Raw genomic sequence first — 19828 nt, forward strand, 5'->3', positions numbered from 1 at the left:
GAAGCTGAGAAAAATCCATGAGACTCTTTTTTTTTTTTGGTTGTTAGTCATGGGGCCTAAACTCTGGGCCTGGACACTGTCCCTCAGCTCTTCAGCTCAGGGCTAGTGCCCTACCACTTGAGCCACAGCGCCACTTCCAGCTTTTTCTACTTACATGGTGCTGAAGAATCGAACCCAGGGCCTCATGCATGCAAGGCAAGCACTCTACCACTGAGCTACCTTCCTAGCCACTCCATGAGACTCTTATCTCCAATTAACCACCAAAAAACTGGAAGTAGTGCTGTGGCTCATGTGGTAGAGCTCTTGCCTTGAGCTGAAGAGCTCAAGGACAGTGCCCAGGCCCAGAGTTCAAGCCCCACGACCAACCAAAAACAGAAAAAAGACTGGAAATGTCTCTATACATCACTTTGATAATAATAATTTAAAAGTTAAAAAAAATAAGATGTGTGAAATGGAATCTTTTTTTTCTATACACTAATGTGCTCCTCTGAAAACTAAGGTTCTGACATTAAGGAGGAAGACAGGTAGGATGAATTCCAGAATAGATAGCTAGGCACCCACCCATCACAGTCATTTCCACCAAGATTACATTTCACACTGAGCACCCTCCAACATAAATCTCTATGTACTAAATAACATAGTACCAGAACATATAAAGCAAAACTGTAAGATACACAATCAAATGAGTAGAAATATGCTATTAACAGGAAGCTAGCAAATGGTTGAGCTCTTGACAGGCTGCTACCAACACTGTCAGCAAACAGCAGCATCAAAGCAAGAAAGGTATGGGAAAGCTAAATGATAAGTTAATAGGTTTACCTAACACATCTTTAAGCTAAAAATACATTTTATCATCAAGTACCTACCAAATATTCACAGAATAAAATTTCAAAAGTTGTACTTAAACAAATTTTCTATTTTCTGTATTAAAATGTAAAACTAATGCTAAAAATTAAAACACCAAAAGGCCAATGAATTTTCAAACTCTTTTGAACAACTCTCAAGTGTAAGAAAACTAAACCATACTTTCAAAAATACTTTAAAAATGAAAAATATTAAAAAAAGTTAAATGGAAACATTGAAGCTGGGAACTAGTGGCTCACGCCTGTACTCCTAGTTACACAGGAAGCTGAGATCTGAGGACTGCTGTTTGTAGCCAGCCCCAGCTGGAAAGTCTCTGATACTTTTTTTTTTTCCTGGTTGTGGGGCTTGAACTCTGGGCTTGGGCGCTGTTCCTGTGCTCTTCAGCTCAAGGTGAGCACTCTACCACTTGAGCCACAGCGCCACTTCCCGTTTTCTGAGTGGTTTATTGGAGATAAAAAGTCTCACAGACTTTTCCTGCCTGGGCTGGCTTTTGAACTGTGATCCTCAGCTCTCAGCCTCTTGAGATAGCTAGGATAACACGCATGAGCCACCAGCACCCGGCTTCTGAGACTCTTATCTCCAGTGAACTACCCCCTAAAAAAACCAAAAGTGGAATACTGGCTTCAGTGGTAGAGCACTAGCCTTAAAGCAAAAAAACTCAGGGACAGGGCCCATGTCTTGAGTTCAAGTCCCAGGCCCAGCACGCGCGCGCGCGCGCACACACACACACACACACACACACACATACACACACACACACTGGTGGCTCATGCCTCTAATCCTAGCTACAGGAGCTATGATCTAAGGATTGCAATTCAAAGCTAACCTAGGCAAGAAAATCCATGAGACTTTTAACTCCAATTAACCGCAAAAAAGCTATTAGCCTTGGGTGAAAAAGCTCAGGGACAGTGCCCTGATCCTGAATTCAAACCCCAGTATCAGAATACACACATATATACAAAGAAAATATTATACTTGAAAAATATGAACTATGGCTAAGGTTATACAGAAAGGACAATTCAAAGCCTCAGTCACAGCACAAACAGAAAAAAACAAAATCAACTCACCACAGAAGATGTCATTAATCAAGGAAAAACTAAATTTAGTGAAAACAGAATACTGACAAAACAGTAGAATGGATAAATAAATCAATTATTTGAAGCTTCTTGGGCAACAAAACAAAATAAAGAAACCTCATTAAAAAGTCAGGCTACCAGTTCAACTGATCTTCAAAAAGGAAGAAAACCCAAATACATAAAATTAGCAATAATAAAGAGAAAATAACCACAAAATACAGAAGAAATTGGAGTGCCTCATGAGATATGCAAAACTATGCTGAGGCAGTTAAAGACCCAGGGGACGGGGACGATTTTCTAGGAGAAATACCAATTGCACAAGAAAAGGAAGAAATTAAAATAGACCAGACACTATGAGCAAAATCAATCAAGTTGTTGACAAGCAATTGTTCCCAAGTGCCAGCTCCAAGGAATAAAGCTGCCAAAGTTCTAAGAACTCTTCCCGATGAGGAGGGAGAATGACACCTCTGAAATGATCATCACATTGTGGATGCCAGAGCCCAGAGCACAAAAATGGATAAACTCACCTGCATTATAGGTAGACCCACTGGTACCATTTACATCTATACATATAGATCTAAAAAAATCTGCCTGGTGGCTTACCCCTGTAATCCTAGCTACTTAGGAGGCTGAGATCTGAGGATCGTGGTTCAAAGCCAGCCCAGGCAGGGAAGTCTATGAGACTTATCTCCAATAAACCGCCAGAAAACCAGAAGTGGCCCTGTGGCTCAAGCCACAGAATGCTCACTTAGAGCTGAAGAGCTGAGGGACAGAAACAAGGCCCCGAGTTCAAGCCCTACCACCGACAAATAAAAACAAAAACAAAGACAGGGCTGGAGATATGGCCTTTCTGTATCACAAGAGCCTAGCAAACCCAAGCCCTGAGTTCAAATGCCTAGTAGTGCAAAACAAAACACCAACAAAATACAATGTTCAGTCTAGTTTGGAGACAACTGTTAACCAATGGGGGGAAAAAGACTCATGTAAATACCAACCACATCAAAATAAATACCAACTACATCAAAGGGTTAAGTACAAAGCCAGAGAAATGGTTGAAATGGTAGAAGAAAACACCAATTGATTTGCTCAGTTCCCCTAAGACGAGCTGGGCCTTAACCACCATCTTATGAATCAGGAATGTAAGAGCTGGGATTTGAGCCCAGGCCTGACTTCTAGTCCACAAGGCAATGGGTGGAAGTTAGACAAGTTCCTATAGCTCAGGGTCACTGGAAGGCTCCTGCGGGCAAGAAGCTGCCCAGTGGAAAAAGTGAGGCGAGCCCCTGGGGGGGCAGCGTGAGACAGCTCACCTGTTAGGACTGAAGCCCTTGGTGCACAGCAGGTGGGCCTGGTCTAGGTCTCTCGGGAAGTCATGCAGCACCCATCCTTTCTGAAGGCAGTCCTGCTTCTCCAGGCGGCTGGTCAGCACCTTCACCACCAGACTGTCAGGGACTGAAAGGAAGGACAGTGAGCAGCTGCTGGTCCACAGGCTTCTTAACCTTCTAGAATCAAGGACTGAGCTGCTGAGGGCTGGGCTAAAGTGGAGCACGTGGAACCAGCTGGACAATGTGTAGCCATAGAAGACAAAGGCTCCTGAGCTGGGCAGTGTGGTGACCTTGCCCTGACCTTGACATCCTCCTCATGGGAAGCCAGGGTTGTTCCCAGCCCTCCAGTGACATGTAGGCAGTTTATGCCGCCTGTCTTAATCTGATCTGGCAGTTGTAACAAAAATGTCATAAGCTGGATAACTTAGAAACAACAGAAATTCATTCTGCACAATTCTGAAGGCTGGAGATCTAAGATCAAGGCACGTTCAGGGTTTGGTAGGGCCGACTTTTCAGGATTATGGACAGTGCCTTCGTACTGGTCCTCACGTAGCAGATGGCAAGGTGATGGTGGGGTGTCTCTGGTCACTTTTACTTTTATTTCATTTTGTACCAAGCCTAGGGCTTGAATTCAGGGCTTGGGCACTGGCCCTGAGCTTTTGTGATCAAGGCTACAGCTCTATCACTTTGATCCACAGCTTCATTTCTGGCTTTTTTGGTGGCTAACTGGAAGTATGCGTTTCACAGCCTTTCCTATCTAGGCTGGCTTCGAACTGCAATCCTCAGATCTTAGCTTCCTGAGGAGCTAGGACTGCAGGCATGAGCCACCTGTACCCGGCTAGGGTCAGCATTATAAGGGCGCAATCCCCATTATGGGGGCTCCACCCTTATGAGTGAATTGCTTCCCCAGCATCTATCTTCCTCATACCATAACCTACTGGGCTGGGTTCCACCCGGGGAATCTGGGGGAAGACACATTCAGTCACGGCAATGCACAAAGCTCCAGTTTTGGCTGCAAACCCTTTCCAGGGAAGCTGGGGCCCCACCTAAAATTTTAGTTCTCAGATGGGAAGGAACCAGTGCGCTGGCTGCTCTGGGTTCACTCCCGTCCCCTCCCGCCCCCATCCTCCCCTCCTCCATCTTAGGATCCAGGCTGTCTCAAGAATCACAGCTCTACTTACAAGGAGAGACTGAATAAGCCCCACAGAAGAGATTTCCAAGCCTCTTGTTTACATTGCTGCAATTGACATTTTCCTGAAATTCATACCTCTCTTTCCAGAATCATTAAACGGCCCATGTTGCTAATGTAGTGCGTTCTGGCAATTTGCTCTGCATTTCCTGCTCTTTGCACTCATTTTCCCAGGAATACTGGGTAAATGTTACCACTGTTTGCTGTGAACATGGCCCAAGTGAGGCTGCTCTGCTAAAGGTGCAGCCATTGAACATTGGAAGTTTCTCTAGAAGCTTCCTCCTACCAACCATGCTCTCAGCATGCCCTAATGCACACGTGTGGGCCTCCTCAGGCCCAGGCTGTGGGGAGTGAGAGGTGATCGGCCTCCCAGAACCTCCCTCCACCCTGTGAAGCACAAATCTAAGCTATGTGCCTCTCCTGAAATGTGGTCTTTTAAGCCAGTGTGGTGGTACAAGCCTGTAGCCTCAGCTACTTGGGAGTCTGAGGCTAGAGGATTACAAGGTGGACACCAGCCTGGTCAACTTGGTAAGACAGACTGTATTTCAAAATTAAAAAAATAAAGAAAAGGCCAAGTGACAGCGACTATTTCTGTTAAGACTAGCTATTCCGAATGCTGAGATCCAGTTCAGCTCAGACAGAAAAGTCCATGCATTTCCAGGGCTGAAGGTGAGGCTTAAGTAACCGAGCACTAGCCAACAAGCAAACTGTGTGAGCTCAAGCTCAAGACTGAGTTCAAATACCAATACTTCCAAAAAATAGAGAAAGAACACAAGCATACAAGCTGGTGGGCTGGAAACATAGCTCGGGGTAAGTAGAACTCTTTCTTAGCAGGTATGAGCCCTGGATTTGATCCCCAGTAACACAGGATGGCGGGGCGGGGGGAGAGGATGTCATTCTTCTACCTCCTTTATCTCCCAGTCAGGAGAGAGCAGAGAAAGGATTCTGCCTTAAGAAGAGCCCTGGAAGCTGGGCACCAGTGGCTCATACCTGTATTCCTAGCTACTCAGGAGGCTGAGATCTGAAGATCACAGTTTGAAGCCAGCCTGGACAGGGAAGTCTGTGAGACTCTTATAATTCAATTCATCACAGAAAAAGCTGAAAGTGATGCTGTGGCTCAAGTGGTACAGCGCTAGCCTTAAGCAAGAGGAGCTCAAGGACAGTGCTCAGGCTGAGTTCAAGCCCCAGGGCTGGAGAGCGAGAGAGAGAGTGGCACGAGAGCGAGCGAGAGTGAGAGAGAGAGCGAGTGAGCAAGAGAGAGAGAGAGAGAGAGAGAGAGAGAGAGAGAGAGAGAGCGCAGAGCCCTGGTAGACAGTATGATTGACAAGTGGGTGGGGCTGTCTTCCCTTGCCTTCTCCCCACAGGACCAGCAGAGCCTGCAGGTGACCTGGAGCCTGCCTTCCTCCTTGGAGAAGCTCCCCAGGCTTCCCTACCCTGCCTGGTCCCCTTCATCATAGCAGCCCTGGCCTGGCCTGCACCATAGGTCTGTGACCCCCCACCCCAGGTTCACCTGTGCTCTGGTGCCCCTCATTTGTAGCCAACACTCTAGGTAATTCTGTGCATAATGTCTGGCTCTCACAGGTGCCAGGGGAGCCCGGACCTGTTCTACTAAATTTGTCCAAGCCCAGCACACAGTAGATATGGAATAAACAGGCGGTTTCCCTTCTCAAATGGCACTGCAATGCTGAGCACAATGGCTCACACCTGTAATCCTAGACACCCAGGAGGCTAAGATGGGGAGAATTAAAGTTGGGAGGCCAGCAGGGGGCAAAAAAAAGTTCCAGAATCCTCATGATAATCAATAAAGCTGGGTGTGCTGACATGCACCTGTCACCCCAGGTATAAGGGAAATGTAAACAGGAGGATAACAGTCCAGGCTGGCCAAAGCATAAACACTGCTCTGGATAAGTGTCATCCCAGCTACACAGGAGGCTGAGATCTGAGGATCTTGTTTGAAGACAGCCCATGAAGTAAAGTCCCTGAGATTCTTATCTCCAAATCAACTACCAAAAAGCTGGAAATGGAGCTGTGGCTCAAGAGGTAGAATGCTAACCTTGAGAAAAAAAAAAAGCTAAAAGACAACACCCTACACCCTGAGTTCAAACCCCAGTACTGGCACAAACAGTAACAACATGGGACTCTATTTTTTTTTGGTTGGTTGTGGGGCCTGAACTCGGCCTGGGCGCTGTCCCTCAGCTCTTCAGCTCAAGGCTAGTGCTTTACCACTGGAGCCACAACACCACTTCCGGCTTTTTCTGCTTATGTGGTGCGGAGGAATCAAACCCAGGGCCTCATGCATGTAAGGCAAGCACTCTACCACTGAGCCACCTCCCCAGCAATCACTCTACCACTGAGCCACCTTCCCAGCCCCAAGGATTCTATTTTTTTTTTAATGACATCAAAAAAGGTCTGGGACATGGATCAAGTACCTGCCTAGCAAGTGCAAGGCCCTGAGTAGTCCCTCCCAAGATTTCCTTCCTCTCATTTTCATTATATCACCTTAGCTCCTCCATGATCATCTCCAAACCCAAGTTCAAACCCTACTACGGGTGTCAAAAAAAAAAAAAAATGTTTGGAGCTGGGCATTGGTGGCTCACGTCTGTAATCCTAGCTACTCGGGAGGCTGAGATCTGAAGATCGAGGTTCAAAGCTAGCAGAAAAGTCCATGAGACTCTTATCTCCAATAAACCACCAGAAAACCGGAAGTGGCGCTGTGGCTTAAGTGGTAGAGTGCTCGCCTTGAGCTGAAGAGCACAGGGACAGCATTCAAGCCCAGAGTTCAAGCCCCACGACCTACAAAAATAAATAAATAATAAAAAAATTGTTTGGAAGGTCATCTCACGGTTGGGTCTGGGTCCTAGGTGATATAGTTAAGGTCATCCAATCAGTTGGTGTAGAGGTGGGGCAGCACCATGACTGCCCACAAGGCCCCAGCTGTGGCCTTGCCACACTGCCTGGGGGCCCTGGAGTCCACGTCCCTAGCCTCAGCCACTTACAAACCAGTGCAGGAAACTGCATCGGCCAGGGAGAAATCTGACCAGAGGGAAGAAAGGACGACAGACCGCAACACAAAGGCTTCTCTCCCAGCTCCTCCCTCAGCTGACAAACGATTCCTGGAGGGACTTGCCCAGTCTATTTCAGAAGGAACACCCGACTCTCACGGACAGCTGGGGCAGATGTGCTGTGTCTACCAGTAGAGGGGAATGTTAATAAAAAGCGGCTCATCCGTGCTGTGAAATACTATGCACCCTCTAAAAAAACTAGTTACCTTGGACATGGTGCTGTGGCTCAAAGTGATAGAGCACTTTCTTGAGTGAAAAAGCTCAGGGACAGCACCCAGGCCCTGAGTTCAAGTCCCACAACTGAAAAAAAAATATATAGATATACACATACGGATATGCCTATGTATTTTTACCTTAACTTGTGACAGAATGGGGGGAATGTGATAAACAAATATCTTCTATAAGCAGCTAAATTTTAAACATGTGCATGTTTAGATATTATTATATATTTAAATATGCAATATAAATAATATGTATTATAATATGGACATACACGTGTATATATGTATATATAAATACACCCAGAGAGATGAGAGCCAGGCACAGGATGCCTGGAAGTGAGATGCAACCTCTCTGTTCGTGGAGCTCAGGGTCCCTGCACAGAGAGGAGATAAGGAGACAGTTCAACAGGATCCTGACTGAAAGGCCCAGGCCCCCTCTGCTGGGATGACCCTGGAGAGGTCAAGCCCTCTTTAGTGCCTGTAGTGGTAGGGAACTTTCTGCCCCAGCGGCTCCCTACACAGGAGCCTGCCTCAGCTTCCAAGCGAAGGTAGGTAGATGTCTGGGTTTGGGGGTGTGGCTTGGTGCCCTGGGCTGGTACCAGATTCAGAGGGGTGTCAGGGCTCACTGTACTGCCAGAGATCCCCAAAGATGTACTCTTCTATTTTTTTAATACGCGTTAAAAGTCTTCTGTTAAAAAGGAGTTTTTAAAAGGTAACCACTGCCGGGAGGAGGTCATGCCACAGGGACAAGGGACTCCGGGAGAAGCCACCGCGGTGGCTCGGGTGCTCCTACACTGGCTCCATCTTTTTTTTTTTTTTTGTCGGTCGTGGGGCTTGAACTCTGGGCCTGGGCGCTGTCCCTCAGCTCTTCAGCTCAAGGCGAGCGCTCTACCACTTGAGCTACAGCGCCACTTCCGGTTTTGTGGTGGTTTATTGGAGATAGGAGTCTCACGGTCTCTTCTGCCCGGGCTGGCTTTGAGCCGCGATCCTCAGATCTCAGCCTCCTCAGTAGCTAGGATTACAGGCGTGAGCCACCAGCGCCCGGCAGACGGCTCCATCTTTCTCTTAACTCCACCAGCTGGGCAAGCTGTGAAGCCTGGCATCATGGCATTTGCCCAAATCGGCCAGTCTTGAGTATTCTTGGGAAAGCTCCAGTCCTGGAATAACACGGAATAGGAAAATCCACAGAGCCTCAAAGGGTGGTGCGGCTGAAGCGAGAGATGCCTCTCCCTCATGCAAGTGTCCTCCAGGGAGATTGCTTGGGTCCCCTACTCGGGATAGGGTGAAGGGCGCTGGGACATGGCTGCCTCCAAGGCCACCCACCCTCCCGGACAGTGTCCCTGGGCAGCGACAGTGGGCAGAACCCCAGGGGAGAGGGGAATCCTGAAGACCCAAACCAGCCCACATGGGCTGTGCCTGCCTTGCCTCTGCCTCTCCTTTCCCTTCTCCTCCCCCTTCTCCTCTCCTCTCCTCTCCTTCTTTGTGCCTTCTTTCCTGCAGGCTTCCACCCCTTGCTCATCCCGCAGCAACGTGTTCTTTGGGGAGGACTGCACTCTCCCTTCTGCAGGGAGTTTAAAGTCCCTGGGTAATATGTCCATTATCCTCTCTGCTCCTTTCAGAGAGGCCCAGCCAGGCTCAAGTCTCCCACCATTAAGTCAGACGCCTGGGGCTTGATTTCCCAACGTGACAGTTAACATCTCTCCCTGCCTGCAAGTAACTGCCAAGGGCAACCACTCTAGAATGTCCTGTCAGCCCCAGGTTTAGGAAAGTGCAAGATGTGAGCATACCATTATTCCCGGTTTTAGAAGTTTGCTTTTCTCTCCCTGCCCTCAAGATCCTTGGTGGAGGCCAATCCTGAGGCTGACCTCAGTCCAGGGACCCCTGCAGCCTGGGTGGGCCTGGAAGGGGGCTCAGTGCAGGCTCTCTCACAGGGTGTTTCTAGGCCCACACCGCTTGGGAGCCCTGGCCACTGCTCCTGTCCTGTCTTAAAGGCAGATTCTTGGTGAGAGACCCCAGCCTCACATTCAGCCCCTTCCCATCAACTCTGGGCTTCAGCTAGGAGCTGGGCCACTGCTAACAGAGCCTGGCCAATCTGATTTCTCCTGGCAGTAGCTCTGCCCTCAGCTACACTCAGCTGGGACAATGCCTTGTGGGACTGAGGGCAGCGGAAGGGGGGTACCCATGCACTACCAGTTTGCCCTGGAGACTGGAGCTCCCCTGTCTCTCCCCTCCCCCCCCCCCAAACCAGGTCACACCAGCTGCTGTCTGTGGTCCACACATCACAAGGCCCCCTGGCCTTTTGGCCTGTCACTGTGTCCCAGCCTGGGAGCGAGGTTGGGTGGAGGCCGGAGAGGGGCCCTAAGGTTGTTGGAGCTGGCTTAGAAAGGTGAGAGAAGGCAGGCCATGGCTCCCGCCACAGGTGTCTGGAGGTGAAGGCTCCACAGGTCTGGTAGGCAGACACTCCCTGGGGCAGATGGGAAGGAACCCAGCCACACCTTCTGGCTGGAAAGCCTCCTCTCTTTCAGCACCCCAGCACAGCTGCGGGCTCCCGGGCTCCAGGTCCTGCCGACCATGAAGGGGTCCCCAGGGCCCCCGGCAGTAAGTCAGATCCGGAGAGCTTACAAGACAGGAGTAATTTAGTTTTTGTTTTAATTTCTATTCTAGTGCTCACGAGGAAAAGGACTTATCACCACCACCCCTGGGCCCATCTCCTCCCTAGAATTCTGGGAGCTTTGGAGCGAGTGTCACACATCACTGGGATCCAGTGAAAGTTAAATTGATGATTTCTGGGAGATGGGGCCGACTCCTGGTAGCAGAGACCTGCGAGCCCTCACCACAGCTGGAACAGAAATTGGCACTGAGGTGCTGGACCCAGGGCCAGGTCCGCTGTACTAATGCTGTTTGTTTATGATGTACTGCCACCTGCTGGTTGGTTTTGGTGCTGCACCCAAGTGAGTCTTGAAAAGCTCTACAAACATTGGTGAAACCGCCAGGGAGGGAGAGACGAGGATTGTGTCAAGTGTGCAGGGCAGAAGCTCGCTGGATCTAGTTGGCTCCTTGGTAAACTGAGGTCATTTGCCCCAGACAGACCTGTCTTGCTAGGCTTACTCCTCCAGGTGCAAGATTAGAGAGATGTGTTTGCTAAGATCTGAAAGTCTATAGTCTAACATCTATATTGCTTACTAACAACAATGAAATTACCAGAAAGATAACAGTGCCAGGAAAGAACAACAGTTTAATTCTGGATTTTCCCTTGGAGCTCTGACTGACTAGAGGGTCCCCCTGAGGTTCTCACCTCTGGAAGAGTGGCGACCCACTTCCAACCTCTCTCTTCAGGGTCCACACAGCACTGGCATGCTCACAGCTGGGTGGCAGCACTGCCCCCAGGGACATCTCCGTGTGTCCCAGGGAGTGACATGTCACATGAGTAAAAAGAGCACTCAAGCTGGCACCAGGGGCTCATGCCTACAATCTAGCTACTTACGAGGCTGAGATCTGAGGATCACAATGTGAAGGCAGCCTGTGTAGGACTATCTCCAATAAATCAGCACGAGCTGACATGCAGACATTGCTCATGTGGTGAGGCCTGAAGTGCAAGCTCCAGATACCAGCACACACACACACACACACACACACACACACACACATATACACACACGAAAGACCACTCAGGGGCAGCCATTTTTCTGTAAATTCCCTCTACTTCACTTGCCAAAGTAATATAAAAAAGTACTCAGCCACAGTGCATAACAACTTGATGGCTATTCTTATTTCAAAGTGCATTTTTTACATCTTTCAATGTAATCTAAGAATATCTGGAGAAAAGCATGTGCGTGTGTACATGCATATGTGTGACATATTAAATGAACTATACCACACTACACAACACTACAACACTGCACACTACCTGTGGAGTTGAGGATCTCATCTCCCTTCCACTCAAATGGGTGGGGCTCAGAAGCAGTTATTTCTCCCACACCTCACAGGCAGCAAGGAGATCTGGGAGAAGCCAGCCAGCAGCCTGGGAGAGCAGGCCTGGTGCTCTGGGATAGAGAAGGTGCCACGGGGAGCCTACAGAACAGGGTATGCACTACGAGGTGGACCCATGGGCCTGGCTCTGGTCCGAGGGTGCGCTTATGTGAGTACAAGTATTAATTCACATAATCATAACAATCCTATGAAATAACACCCTATTTTTCAGACTGGGAAACTGAGGCGCAACAAGAGAAACCCATTTTGCCAAGGCCACACAGCCAGAAGGCAGAAAAGCCCAGACTGGCACCCAGGTCTGGGGAGGCTTCCTCTCACTCTGTGCCCTGCCACACTGCCCGTTTAGAAGGACCGGCGATGGGAAGACCCAGAAGCCTGAATTCTGTCTGCAGCCAGTCCACTGGGGACCATGTCACCTCCCAGTTGGGGTTTCCTCCTCTTGAGAGAACAGGACTGAACCTCCAGGTCTCTGGTGGCAGCAAACCACTGAGCCACACAGAAGCTAAACATTTATAAGGCCATGTTCTACCTCAGCCACGTGATATGGCCAAGTCCTGAACAAAATAGAGTGTTCAGAACAGGCTTCATCATGGGGTAAAGATGTCTGCACCTTCATCAGCCTTACCACTGAGGGATGGGGCTCATGGCTCTCCCTTTGAGTCCAGGCTGGCCAGTGAGGCCAGCCTGATGCTGGGTAAAGTGGGGCGGGGGGGGGGGGTACCTCTGAGGTTAGGTCGTATGAAGCCTGGCAGCTTTCCTTGTCCTCTCCCCCCAGCCATGGCCACCCTCGGATCCTCGGATGCAACCTGCAGCCGCCATGCTGTGAGGAAACCAAGCCAGCTGGAGGAGGCTGCAGGGAGCAATACCTGGCCCACCCCAGCCTGTGATCAGCCATTGGGGAAGGGGATGGGGAATCCATGTCAGGCACATCAGTATACATATGGAGGAGAGGCAAGGAACTCAAGAGGCAGGGCCCGACGGGCCCAGACAGCAGCAGTGGTCTGCCCTCCTGTCCAAGCCCCAGCCCCAGGCCCTGTCCAAATCCTCACCCAGCAAACCACGCACTAAATGACCAGTTGTCACTGAGGCCATGGAGCGGTGGACTGGCCTGTTACCACAGGCCACTGGGCAGCAGTTGTGACAAACTGGAGCAGGGACAGTTTCTGTTGGTGACAGAGACCAGGCATCCAAGGCTGAAGGTGGCCGCAGGAAAAGAAGAAGACATCGAAACCTGCATCCATGACATCCCTGTGCCGGGGCCTTGTCACCGCGCCACAAGGAGGATGGCATGTCTGCCACTGTGATCCTGACAGGAGGCGAGCGACGGTCCCCTGTGGGTGAGGTGCCCTGCTTGCGTGGGCCATTGTGTGGACACGCTTCACCGCACCCACTCTGAAAGTCCTCCTTTCAGAGGGAGCTAAGGCCCCGAGAGGGTGAGCGTCTGGCCAAGGTCGCACAGCTGGGTGGCAGCACACTGTACCCCTGCTCACCATCTCGCTAGAAACCCTTCTGGTTGTGCACAGTCCGTGCCACCAGGACGAGTGGGGTGTCATCCACATGGAAGCATGGGCAGCAGGTCATTTCTGGGCCCTGGATGCTGGGGGAGCCCTTCCTGGTGCTCCTACCAAAGTGGCCTGGTCAGCGGCCACCTGCCCGCTCCCTAACACACATCAGACCCGCCAGGCCGGTGCTGCTCTGCCACCCAAGGAGCCGTCAGCCAGCACTGAGCACCAGCCAATGGGAGATTTGGGTGTGGGGGTGGGGGGATGGGGATGGGCAGCTCAGACGAGGTCCTGCTCGCCCCCCACAGAGGCTGAGGTGGGGGCAGAATTATGGAGCCAAGATCAGGGAGAGGTCGTGAGGGAGAAGTCCTCCTTCCCTGCTCCAGCCCTGGGTGCCAGGACCTCCTGTCTCCAACCCACCTCCACTCCTCAGCCCACCAGTCCTGTCTCTCTGCCCAGGGTCACCCAGAGCTGCATAGACAGGTGTGGAGCTGCAGGGCTCCCTTCCTCTGTGCCAGGTTCGTTTACATGGAGAAACCTGGGCGCCGGCTCGAGGTGACAAGCTCCCGCAGGCCTCACTCACAGTCCTTGGAGGAAGAAGCAGTGACATTCCCTGTCAATGGAGGACATTCCCAGAGGGCAGGGGACTCAGCAGCACTGGCCTTGGGGCCTGCAAAGGGCTTGATGCAGCTCTGGCCCTGCCAGGGTCTGTCCAGACAGGCGTGCTAGGAGACGCCCTTTCTGGAGAAGCAGGGCTGGGCCTCAGGGGTCCGGCCTGTCCAAGACGATTTCACAGCTCAGTGCGTTGGAGGTTTGCTCTTCTCTGAGGCCATGGGGGCTGCCCGGGAGGGCACACACTTCCAGACACTCCAGGTAGAGCAGGAGGACACTTTGCACTTCTGGGCTTTCCGTGGACTTCCCACAAATGTCTGGGTTTGTTCTGTCTAGTTGTAACCACATGTCCAGGAAACTGAGCTTTCTGTCCACAGGAAAATCTGGGGCTGCTCTGTGGTGGTAAGAAATCACACCAGCCAGGTGCCAGTGGCTCACGCCTGTAATCCTACTATCAGGAGCCTGAGATCTGAGAGTCATGGTTGTGAGCCAGCTGGGTAGACAAAGCTGAGAGACTCTTATCTCAGAGTAACCAGCAAAAAGTCAGAAGTGAGCCAGGTGCCAGTGGCTGACACCTGCACTGTAATCCTAGCTACTCAGGAGGCTGAGATCTGAGGATTGGGGTTCAAAGCCAGCCCAGGCAGGAAAGTCTGTGAGACTATCTCCCATGAACCACCAGAAAACCAGAAGTAGAGCTGTGGCTTAAAGTGGTAGAGTGCCAGCCTTGAGCAAAAAAGCTCAGCGACAGTGTCTGAGCCCTGAGTTCAAGCCCCGTACCAACAAAAGAGTGAGAAGTGGAAGTATGGCTCAATTGGGACAGTGCCAGCCTTGAGCAGAAAAGCAAAGGGCTAACATGAGGCTACCTGCACAGAGGCACAAAAGCAAAGCAAAGCAAAGCACACCAAAGCACCAAAGACACTGGCTGGCCTTGCTCCTGCTGCACACATTCTTGGTGGAGAAGAATGGGTCTAGAATCCCTAACTGCCTCAGTTTCTCCACTGAATGTCCACTGGACACCTTCATAACCGGTTCTCACCTGGCTTCAACCCCACTGGCAGGCATTCTGATCATGCACAAAGACAACAGTGTACTTTCACAATCAAAGTCTAGATGGGAAAGAAAAAAGGAAAAGGGAGAGGGGGACTCGCGTGGGCCACAAACCTGTTGATGAGGAGGGGGACACATATTGACCCCTCCCCTCCCACCCCGTGATAGAACTGTCCTCACAAGAGAGGCCCTGGGGCCTTCGGAATGCAAGCAGCTCTCTCCCCGCCACTGCCCTGTTTGGCTGGCCTGGCCAGCGGAGGCTTTCTCTCAGGCTGAAAAAGACTCCTACCTATTTTCCATAAGGAATCTTTGTAGCAGTCCCAGTGGATAAGCCGAAAGTTTGACTTGAAAAAGGAAGCTACTTCAAAAGCATTGTCAGCTGGAGGTGAGGGTCCTCACAGACGCATACATTACGGGGCGGGGGCAGCTGTTAGCCGACCTCTGGCCCCTCCAGCGAGGCCCCTGGCTGGGGAAGGCATGGCGAGGAAAACCCACACGCAACAGAAAAGTAAATTAATGTGTTTATGACTTACTGCTTGGACTGTGTGTGTGCACACACACGTGTGTGTGTGTGTGTGTGTGCGCGCGCGCGCGCACATGCGGAGAGAAAATGAAAGAAAAATGTAGAGTTTTTTTCAATAATAAAAAGGGAGTTGCTCTGCGGGGCCCCTAAAGCTTGTGAAAAATTAAACTCGACGGATTCAAACTGTCCTATTTCCACTTCAAAAGGGAAGAGGCACTGAGCTCTTCCCAACTTAGCTTCAAACGCCCAGCACCCTAGAAAGTTTCTGTTAAAAAAAAAAAAAGGCTCCCGTTCCCCCAAGCACTGTACTGGTTACGGTGCCCACCGTCTCTCCCTCCACTAATTATACCCCTGTGAGTCTATTAATCAATCGGTAAATTATTTAGAAAGGCACGCGCCGTCTTCAGCTAGTACAAACACGCTGCGTGGAAGCTGGCTGGTAGTGAGCGGGCAGGGGTCCCCCAGGGTCTCCCCGGCTAGCAGCTCGCCCAGGCTGCACTGCTCAAAACAAGAAATCGCAGCCGCTTACCTCCTCAGATGGGGAGCTTTACGTGGTCTTTCAACTCAGCAACTCTTTGCAAGTTTTTAACAAAAGAGAAAAGCCGGCCTATTGTCGAATCTTTAGTGTGCATTTAGTGATGAGAATATTAATTCCTCCTTTAAAACAAAATAAAAATGAAGCACTTCAGCTGGGCTGTGATCTAGGCCACCTGGGACCTGGGCCCACAGACGGGTCTCAAAATCACTCATAATCAGCTCCATGTGGGGCTGGTGTGGCGGGCTTGTGTCTCCCTGGCTGGTTTTGCTAGGGTGAGGACTCATTACCACAGTGTGTCAGCAAGCCTCGCATCTGCCACCTCTGCTCAGGTTCTATTAGGCCGTTGGGGACCTTTCTCCAGGCAGAGACACTTAGCAAGGAGAGGCTGTGCAGGAGGGGACACAGGTAACACTCCATAATGATCTGTCTTCTGCGTTACCTCCTCGGCTTTTGGGGAAGTTAGCACACCAATTAAATAGCTGTGTTCTCACCTAAAGCAAGCACATGTCTGGCGTGTGTCGGAATGCAGGCTGTCCTAGAGGGAACCTGGTTCACTGTGGGGTTAAGCAAGCACGTGAGTTAGGACCAAAAGGCATCCTGACCAATACCCACTGGGCAGAGCTGCCAGACTGGCCCTCCCACTCCTGCAGAGATAGGAAAAGCTAGAGTCCACCACAAAACACCACTGTGGGGACACACCGTGGCTGGCAGGGCCCTGACGGGACACTTTCTGAATCCACTCTACACACACTGAGATGACCATCCAACACCCAGTGCAAGGATGGAAACCAGGACAAGCTCTCATGTTTCTCTTGTTCAGTAAACCCCAGATGATATTCAGGAATGAAAGCGGGGCCAGATGCCGTTGGCTCACGCCTGTAATCCTAGCTACTCAGGAGGCTGAGGTCCGAGGACTGTCATTCAAAACCAGGAAAATCCATGAGACTCATCTCCAATGAACTGCCAAAAAAACTAGAAGTGGAGCTATGGCTCAAAGTGATAGAGTTCTAGCCTTGAGCAAAAAGGCTCAGAATAGCACCCAGGCCCCAAGTTCAAGCCCCAGGATGAACCAATTGAAAAAAAAAGAATAAGAGAGCTGGGGTTGCCCTGACTGTCCCAAATGGAAAAAGACAGTGGCCTGGCACTAACTGGACCGCCATCTCAAAGCAAAGCAGACGTCCTCTTCAATGGAATTGGAACAGTGGAACAAGGCCAGCAGGATCCTGGCTTTGTGTTGTGTGAAAAGTGCAAAGCCAGACATTCCAAAGGGCACAAACTTGGAGACTACTCTCCTGGGGAATCTAGGCTCTGGAATTCCATGTGACGCCTTTGATGGGAATGAAATGGTGCAGCCAGCCTGCCCCAGCTGACTCCTGGTCAGGTTGTAATGTGCCTCTAAATGGGGAGAAGGAGCCCCGAAGGTCCTGCGGCGCTGGCGGCCACTGGGAACGCTGGCTGACTTCAGCCGGCGATAGAGACCCAGTAGCTCACGTGCCTGATTTTGGAAAAGGAAGTCAGCCTCCACTGTGACACGTGTGTCGTGTCCTATTGCATGGTGTCTGCCATGGGGACCTAGGCATCAACAATCTCATTTTAAGAGTTACGGAAATGGCTGAGAACTTGTTTTTCCAAAATCCCAGAATTGTTTTGACTTGCTTCTCATCCAGGTAGAAGTGACAGACCCTTTCCAGCGGTGAAGGCAGCGACTGTTGTGAGGGCCAAACCCCGATGGCTTTTGTGGAGGCTGCCTGCATCAAGAGCGCCGTGCGCACAGCCCTGGGGAATGAATTTGTTCTGTTCACTGCAGCTAAGTTGGAATGAGTTTAGGAGGTCAGACCTATATATTTCCAAGTCCAGAGCACGGAATAAACATTTCCCCGTCCCTCTGTCCATGATGCCGTCACCCACAGCCTGGGATCAGGAGACGGGAGTGGAGCTAAGATGGGGCTCTGGGGTCCCTTGCCAAGAAAACAGTGCACTTATTAATTTTGCTGCCGACTCGAAAAAGGAGGTGTTGGCAGCACCTGTGAGGACAAAACCAGAACATAACGGAGCCCGTAGAGGTCACGGCGGGGACGAGCCTTGCAGAGGCGGCAGCTCCATGGGGAAGGACGACACCTGGACTATGGGGGTGGCAGGACTCCCCAGCAGCGACAGAGCTGTGGGGCTCCAAGGTGAATGGAGAGAGGGGCAGAGCCGGCCAGGCCCTGGGCACCCGGAGGCTAGTAGCTGGAGCAGGAAGAACAGCATGCCCAACGGAGCAGTGTGTGCATGGGGGGTGACATGCACCAGCTCAGAGATGCCAGGGGCTTCGGACGCTGGTGCTGAGGCCTCTGTGTCCCAGCCTTGGAGGGTTTGGATGTCCTCTGTGAGCACTATGGAGAGGAGGTGGGACTGGTGCTCTCCTGCCAGGATGCCAGCTGGCCCCTGGCACACACAGGTATCAGAAATGCGCCTGGGAATCGGCAGAGCGAGACTCGTGGTGCCTCAGATTGGGGAGGAATGCCCCCAGACTCCCTCTTCTGGATGACTGCAGGCTGGGGACTGTAGCACTCTGTCCCTGAGTATTCGGGAGAGACCTTCTTCTATAGCTACTGCTTGGCCAGGGATCTTTGGGTCCAGTTGGGGCCCCTCTCCCTGTTCCCATTGCCAGGATGTGGCATTTGTTGGCTTTTCCCGGTCCTGGCCTTGGGAAGCCTAGCTGCTACCTCTGACCCAAGGGAATCTCTGCCTGATGGTCCCAGCCTATGGCACACACCTGCGGCTTTGAGGTCTGCCTCTTCATGGGTTCTCAGCTCACGGGTGGGGAGGAAGAATGACCAGTGCCATCCTCTAACACTAACGGCAGTGCATGCCGGTGTCACGAGGTCACAGTGTTCTGGGCAGGGAGCTGGGCAGCCTCGCCAGGCTGTGGGTTGACTGTGCAGCTTCCCTGTGCAGTCCCATCTTCCCTTCCAAACTGAGCTCTGTGGAGAATTGTGTCTGTGTTCTTCCTGCCTCAGCTGGCAGGGAAGTGGCTCTGCCGCCTGGGCGGTGCCCGCTCCTCCTCTGCGCCCGGAGGGCCGTGGATTTCCTGGCAGCGTTTCCCCAGCCCGCTAATGAAACCCGGTTAGTGGTTATGAATGTAAATGCATTCCTGTTGTCCCTGCCAGATCAGGATTAGCGAGATGACAGAATTTATTGCTTCTGTTAGGAAGATATGATATTGGTGGTTGTTGTGTTTTTAATTCTGTAGGAAGAACAAAAGTATAGTGCTACATAATCTAAATCTAATCTAATCTAATCTAATACAATCTAAATATAATATAATCTAAAACATAAAGCTGTAGAAGAAAAAACTTCGCACAAAACACTGAAGAGGAAAGCTATTCAGGTCTAACTTAGAAGGAAACTGGAAAACGTGTCTATAGTCTCCTTTGTATTCAACCAAAACCCCCAAACCAAAAGCAAACAAAATCTCTCATCTGAACCCCCACTGAAGGGACTCCTTGGTTTGGTTTTGGTGGGGGGCCGGGGAGGGGGGTAGGTACATGTTAATGAGCTTGGGCTCATGGCAATTCATTTGTCTCTACAAAAGGAAGTAACCATTGTTCCCACTTACCCTCAGATATGGTCTGAATAAGTAAAAATACAGTGCTCAGCCAGGCACTGGTGCTCACATCTGCAATCCTAGCTACTCAGAAGGCTGAGGTTTGATGATGGCAGCTAGAAGCCAGCCTGGGCAGAAAAGTCAGTGAAACTCTTATCTCTCATTAACCAGCCAAAAGCTGGAAGTGGAGGGGTGGCTCTAGTGGTAGAGTGCTAGCCTTGAGTAGAAAAAGCCAATAAAGGGCACAAAGTCCTAAATCCAAGCCCTAGTATCAGCACAAATAATAATGATAC

At 50.8% G+C, this 19828-nt stretch overlaps 1 protein-coding gene across 1 annotated transcript in view; it reads right to left on the reverse strand.

Moving 5' to 3' along the window:
• Nucleotides 1-19828, reverse strand: part of Ak8 (adenylate kinase 8) — a 117331-nt gene that overhangs the window by 43136 nt on the left and 54367 nt on the right. The window contains exon 11 of the mRNA XM_042681141.1: nucleotides 3248-3389. Coding sequence (XP_042537075.1) covers nucleotides 3248-3389 — 142 coding nt within the window. The remainder of the gene's footprint in view (nucleotides 1-3247; nucleotides 3390-19828) is intronic.

Source organism: Dipodomys spectabilis, unplaced genomic scaffold (genome assembly GCF_019054845.1).
Source record: "Dipodomys spectabilis isolate Male_0828 unplaced genomic scaffold, ASM1905484v1 ptg000067l, whole genome shotgun sequence".
NCBI lineage: Eukaryota > Metazoa > Chordata > Mammalia > Rodentia > Heteromyidae > Dipodomys > Dipodomys spectabilis.